General features: G+C 35.3%; 1 protein-coding gene across 1 annotated transcript in view; it reads left to right on the top strand.

Moving 5' to 3' along the window:
• The first annotated feature begins 406 nt into the window (after positions 1–406).
• The window catches only part of LOC136258543 (uncharacterized), a 90,952-nt gene continuing 84,097 nt past the window's right edge, over positions 407–7,261 (top strand). Inside the window, exon 1 of the mRNA XM_066051858.1 lies at positions 407–500. Coding sequence (XP_065907930.1) covers positions 459–500 — 42 coding nt within the window. The 5' untranslated portion in view covers positions 407–458. The remainder of the gene's footprint in view (positions 501–7,261) is intronic.

Here is a 7,261-nt window from a genome sequence, read left to right as displayed (position 1 = left end):
GCAAGTTTTTTTGGTCTTCAACTGTTTTTCAGAAAGGTGCCCCCCTTCTTTCCAAACTCTGGATCCGCCCCTGTGATCACCTTACAATATTTACTTGATAGAACTACACATTTAGTATCCTATCTGCTCCTTGTATCACTGATGTGATTAATGGATTATAGTAAAAGAAACCACCACTATTAAATACTGATCAATTTCAATTCTAAATGTTAATTGTATCTTTGGCCATCATTAAGAAATTCTTGTACATAATACATCCATAAAATTATGGTAATGATAAAATATACAATAATGTGTGGGTAATTTCACAAAATGTTTTAAAATGATAATAATTATAATAATGTTGTGCAGTATGGTGATGAGCCATATTACTGTTGCATGGTGTCTCTTTTCATTAATAGAATAACCGGACCCCCCTTCATCATGCTGCAAGTGGCAATTCTCCTGCTGCGATCAGGATGCTACATGAATATGGAGCAGACATCAATTGTCAGAGCAACGTTAGTTGTTAGTATACTGTAAAGTGGTAAAATTTGATGAATTTGGTAATTAATAAACAGAGTTCTCATTCAACCTCCTTATTGGTTTATTATTACTATTTCCTCAACAATTAAATGTTCTCACTATTATTGGTTAATGTTAAACTGAATCTCAGTATCATATATAAATATGGTGAACATGTGATCTCTCCAATAGTTTTGTACTGGGACAACCACATTGTGTTGTTAAAATCATGTTTACATCTGAATCCTGCAGAAGCTTGTCCAGTCTTTAGCGAGGGGAAGCACCATGCTAGTAGGCATAGTATGGAGCAGGTGCTTGGCCTCCTCAGAAGCTAAAGATATTAATTTTACGCATTTCAGGGTAGAAAATTTTGGTTTATGTGCAAATAACTAAATCTTAGCAACATCTAAATCACACAAAGTTGAACATGAGATGTACAAAATCAATAACAAACGGACTCAGGCTAGGCTCAGTGTGCCCATGGGGCTACAGTTACAAGTTTTTATACTCAGCAAAAACTGTGTAGGGGATTCTTAATAGTGTTGTGGTGACTGTTCTATTAATTGTTCTACTAGAGTATCTTGATCTTGTATAAAATTGTATTTATATTTGAAATGAGATATGCACCCATGTGACCCCTGTGTATTAGCCACTGACTAATTGTATCGGATATTTTTGTAATATCAAAATCATTGGTAGCTCCAGGAATATTGTTACCTGGTTTCCAATCCATACCTTTGGTAATTTCAAGGTCAAACTACATCATTGCATAAAAAGAAAGCTGTACTTTTGTAGTGATGTACCAATAAGGATGTTTTAGTTGTACTGATTTATCTGCACCTTAAAGAACCCATACCAATTATACCAACCTGATATTTGTATTTGCACGCACAGTAAGTGTAGATAAAATAATTATTACTAAAGGTGTACTGATATGACAATTAGCATGCTCTGATATGATTTTTTTAAGAAGTGTAGTAGGAACTTTAGCTACTAAGCATATCTATACCTGGTTACCAAAGGTGGTGCGGTCATCTATTACACTACCCAGACAATTAGACAATACTAGGTTTGAACCAATATCACACTTTGAAAATAACCTGTTATGCTTTTGAGCAGTGCTAAATAAATCCAGCCTATTATGCTCAAAATTATGCTTTCAAAATCAATTTTTTATTAAAGTATATTCAACCTTTCCTGACTACTGCATTAGTGTACTAAGTGACTGCTCTATTAGAGTGTCTTAATCTTAATTCTACAAAGTGTAAATAATCATCAAAGAAACACAGGGGTGTAGGAAGATATTTAACTTATGGGTGCAGTGGTAAAGCTGAAGACCAAAACAAAAAGAAGATTTGAGCTGATAGCAATGACTGCATATTCTATTGCTGATAAGCAAATCAATATTTATAACTATGTTGACTACAATACTCTGAATAAATACTGTGACTGCTTTATTAGAGTCATTGACTGCTCTATTAGAGTATCTCGATCATTTCAGTAGTATACAGTACATTGTGATGACACCCGTTAGTTATGCCACTGGAAGTATTTATGGGTGCCCAAGCACCCATGGCACCCATGCTTCCTACACCCCTGAAACAATTGAAATAATAGCACTGCACATTTTCTTGATATACTAAGATGTAGTGTGCTCATGTTTTGCTGTCTTTTTGGTCCATGTAATGTGCATTAATTAAAAGTCTTGAAAATAGTCCTATTATGCTGGCACATATAATGTATGATACTTTTGTTAGCCTATTATGCTTGAAATTGTACTAGTATAGTAGTTAATATACTCACGGTGTGGTGCGCCAACTTCTCGGGCCACATGACACACTACCGTGTGTCTTGATTATGTTACGGAACTTCATCATTCTAACTGAGTATGACCTTATACTGCTATAGCTTTGGTGTGCAGTATTTAAGATATAGAATGCCAGTACTTTATCACCTGGGCATGCAGAATGAATCCATGCTATGCATATTTTGTAGTTGTAATGTTTTGATTGTAGGTCGTTCCAATTGTATCAGTGGATTCATGGTTCCTATATCAGTGGGATATTACTTACAGATGTCTATATATGTGTGTCTATGTGTTATTCTGTCTCAGTTTCCACTAGGTATAGTACAAGCTTCATCCCAGGGGCACATATAGCTATGCATTATAATTAATGTACTGTTGTTTGCATAAAATATAGAGTTTAGATTCATTAAAATATTGAAAGTCTCTCTCAGTGGCTGGGGGCTGTGCCCCCAGATCCCTGCTTCTGGTAACTCAGTACTGCTGTTAGAGCCCCCCTTCAAAAAAATCCTGGCTATGCCCCTGTATACAGTCATTGCATAAGAAAGAGAATCCTCCAAGTACATTCCATTTACAAAAAAGTCTTAGTATGTGGCATGTCTTTTAGTGAAGTGAATTAGCTATAAATTGTGTGTTTTAGTGATAAAAGCAACAAATTTGGCACAGAGGTATAGGATCACCTTACAAACAAATCTGGATATTGAGCCAATGCAGACCATGCCCCCTTTGATTTGTTCCACCCACTCAACTGCACTAACAAAATATCAATGTTTAATTACACAATAAACAAAGAAAATGACAAAGTGAACATGAACTCTCTACCATATGATATAGAATTACACTAATTTACCTATTTTGGTATAGCAGACATGGCCAAAACACACTCTGTGTGTAGTATTTCTACCGAGAACACTGTTGTGACAGTATAACTATGAGCAACTGCATTATTAGACTCTCATCACTTGTGAACTCATTTGGTGTTTTATGCAATCATGTAGATGCTCTCATATACTTTAATTCATTTAAGAAGTGTTAAACTCAAGAACACATACTGTATAGGAAATATCTATGCAACCATAATTGCTATATTATACTGTACATATGGCCAAGGTAAACTTTGCAGTAATGTGTTAGACTATAAGAAAACCATTGCATGTAAATGCATAGCTATACATGTAGTGATAAACATAGCTATCTGGTTAATAAGGCCATTGGGAGCCCCACCCATTTTTAGATAAATCACTAAAACCATTAATTAGAAAGGCAATACAAAAATATGATGAACCTTGTCTTTTTACGTACATGATTTGTACAGTTTACAGATTCTGTAGCCTATACACTAATATCATACCTAATTCACTGCCATACAAGTCCCTCTAACAGTGACTGCCCCATACATGGCCTCCCTAACAAGTAGGTCTCTCTGTTGTTCTAGAGCCAACCTGTATAAAAAGGGTGTGGCCTTCAAAAATCTTGGGTGAAAATGTTGTGAAATCAAAGGTGGCGGCCATGAAATGGCTGCAATGATGTTGATGACAATAAATTTTAATTTGTGCATTAATAAAATTTATTGTCATTGACAGCATTACAGCCATGAAATGGCTGCCACCTTTGATTTCACTTTTTTTACCCAGAAAGTCACACACTTTTATACAGTTTGGGAAGGTTGCACTCTTTTTATACACTTTGGCTGTTTTTGCATGGATTTACTAGTCCTGTCATACAAACCTCTGAATAATGTGAGTATCATGTTCCACTGGATAATTTGGTGTATGATACAATAGTAACAGTGTAGTTGTGAGCTCTGACAGTGCATTTCAGGTATTCCATGCTGACCACACCCACAAACCTGGAATCAGTGTCACAACCTGAATTTGAACAGCTGGGCAATGGAAAATGCTGCAGGGTTTGTGTCTTAACGTGGGTCTTTTAGATTGGGACCTTCAAATATCATGCTTGAAACAGATTCTTTCTGACAGCCCACTGCATGGAAACTCCAATCCCAAAAAAAGATTTAACTTTCCAAAGTAAATGTCCAGTTATGATCAATTTTTGCTGCACGTGCATGATGAATGACATCATTGTTTTGGCTGGTAACTAGCTACATTTGATGCAAAACAGGTATAAGTTATCTGGTGAACATAATGTATGCAAGGAAACAAGTAAAATTTATTAATATTTTGTCCCTTTCAGTATATAATGTAATTCACTGCCACAGTAGCTATAGTGTCTTCAAATCCATGTACTGATGCCAGAACTCAGAAGAAAGAAGAAATATTTTAATGCCATTTGAGGAAAATATTGGCCCTGGCGAAGGCCCACGCCAATGCCTGTGAGTGTCATAAACTAGTAACAGTGATAGAGTAAGCCAACCACCATCGGTTCAGATGCGATGTTTCTTTAAACCACCAAAGAAAATTTCTGCTCTTGCTATATGCCTTTGGAGAGGTCTAGACCATAAACTCTTGCATACAAAATTCCAGACCAGCAGCTTTCTTCGTCTGGCTGCAGGAGCTGCAAAAGTGACTGTCCGAATGTTCTCAATTCTCGGACAAAAATATGTAGCTATATTATCGGTCAAGTGGCACTCATAATACTTATATAATATTACTAATGATTGCTTTTAATGGTATAACTAAAAGTGGGTGGGGCTTCCAATGGCCTTATAAACCAAATAGCTACATATGTTACTAAATTTTGCATGCAATGTTTTCTTATAATCTAAGTCACTACTGCAATGTTTACCTTGACCATATGTTAGTACATGTAAATATTACAGGACGTTATATAGGAGACGGTTAAATAGATACGGGACCAGATTTGCAAAAGGGTACCTTTTCACACATTTTACTGCCAGCAAACAAAATGATGCAACACTTGACTCCTTAAAGTGATTAACTTGCTCTTAGTTTCAAACTGCATTAACTGCACTCATGGAAAATTTCAGGCAATTATATGCAATAATAAAAAAGTTATGAAGCTTCAAAGTTAAAAAAATGGGTCAAATTTTGTGTGCCTTTTCACAAATCTGGTTACATATTTCCTAGGATGTGTAGTATGTGTTCTTACCTTTAACATGCACTTCTTAAATAAATTAAAGTATATGAGAGCATCTACATGATTGCATAAAACATCATGATAAGATCACAGGTGATGATAGTCTAATAATGTAGTTGCTCATATTTATACTGTCACAGCAGTGTTCTCGGTAGAAATACTACACACAGAGTGTGTTTTGGCCATGTCTGCTATACCAAAATAGGTAAATTAGTGTAATTCTTTATCATTTGGTAGAGAGTTCATGTTCAGTTTGTCATTTTCTTTGTTTATTGTGTAATTAAACATTGATATTTTGTTAGTGTGGTTGAGTGGGTAGAAGGTAGAACCTATCATAGGGGGCGTGGTTGCATTGTCCAATATCCACATTTGTTTGTAAGGTGATTCTCTACCTCTGTACCAAATTTGGTGCTTTTATCACTAAATGCACAATTGTTATGTATTTTTCAGTTAATCCACCTCAATATTTGTCCTAAACAATGTTGAATTGCAATCAAATCCAGCCTGTAGTATTAGCTATAATTGAATTGTACTGGTCTGAAGGAGATATGAGAAAGTCAGTCAGTCAGTCAGTCAGTCAGTCAGTCAGTCAGTCAGTCAGTCAGTCAGTCAGTCAGTCAGTCAGTCAGTCAGTCACTATTAGTGTGTGTATTTTGTATCAGATGTGTTCCCTCTCATATTATAATTATAGTGAAGTGTTAATTATCAACTTAATATAAGGAGAATTGTGTTTGCATATAACAATTTAATCATTAATATAATTATGCAATAGATTCATATAATAGAGTGTATAAGCTCGTTCACAAAGTACTCTAATTGAACAGTCATTTTAGTATTAGACCCTTTTTGTGATGGATTTGGTGGATTTTGGAGGTGTCTAAGTTATTTAGATCCTTTTCATGTTTATTACACACACCTGCACTGGTAGTGCCGGCAATGCATCAATTAATTTTAAACCTGTGACTGTTGTTACGAGTGAAATGATGGCTTGTTTCTACTAATTGCTGTTACATTTCTCTGTTACAAGCAGCTGTCAACAGTGTTAAGGTACAACAACTACATAAAGGGTCTAAATAAGTTAGACATCAGACCACAGGGGTCTAACTTCTAAGTTATTTAGGCCCTGTAGTAGTGCCTGAGCAAAGCGAAGGCGCCACGACACAGGGCCATCGGGTTACTAAATCACTTAGACCCTGTGGTCTGAAGTCTATTATTTAGGATAGTTGACCTTTAGGTAAGGTTGAATTCAAATAATACTAATCAAATAACAGGTCATAGCTAAAATGAAGTTAAACAATAACCATGTTGCTATTCAATAACTGATAGCTGATAGATGTGCAGTGAGTAGACCTGCTTCAAATATGCCAGCATAATAAAAGCGTAATAGGCTGGTGTGCTATATCAGTATAATGCTAGCATATTAGGTGGATATTCCATGAATATAGATCGATATTCCCTAATAGGGCAGTTAGTGGAAATTGCAAAGTGCAATGGAGCATTCAAATGCATTTTAGATAGTTCCTTAGGTCAATACTCGCTAATAGAGCAGTAACTTTGTACTGAAATACTCCAATAGAGCATTCACTGATTAAATGTTCCAAGATAATTATAAGAAATGTTGCTAACCCAAGAGCATAATGCAAGTATAATGGTTACACTGAAAAGGCTAACAGGGGAAATTTGGAAAATTCCTGGAAGCATTTTTGGCAAAAATATTTTTGAGCATAATAATATTCTATATAGCAGTGAGTAATTTATAAGTCATATCGCTGTTATCATTCTTTCCTTTGATATAATACTGTAGATCGGGAAATTTCCATGTTAAAATAATTTCAAATATAGTGATGTTATACGAAATTAAATCACACGAAAAATTTTCTACTACAAAATTTTCCT

This window comes from Dysidea avara, chromosome 6, assembly GCF_963678975.1.
Source record: "Dysidea avara chromosome 6, odDysAvar1.4, whole genome shotgun sequence".
Taxonomy (NCBI): Eukaryota; Metazoa; Porifera; class Demospongiae; order Dictyoceratida; family Dysideidae; genus Dysidea; species Dysidea avara.
The sequence above is the reverse complement of the archived record's forward strand: the minus strand, read 5'-3'. Positions and strand labels throughout refer to the sequence as shown.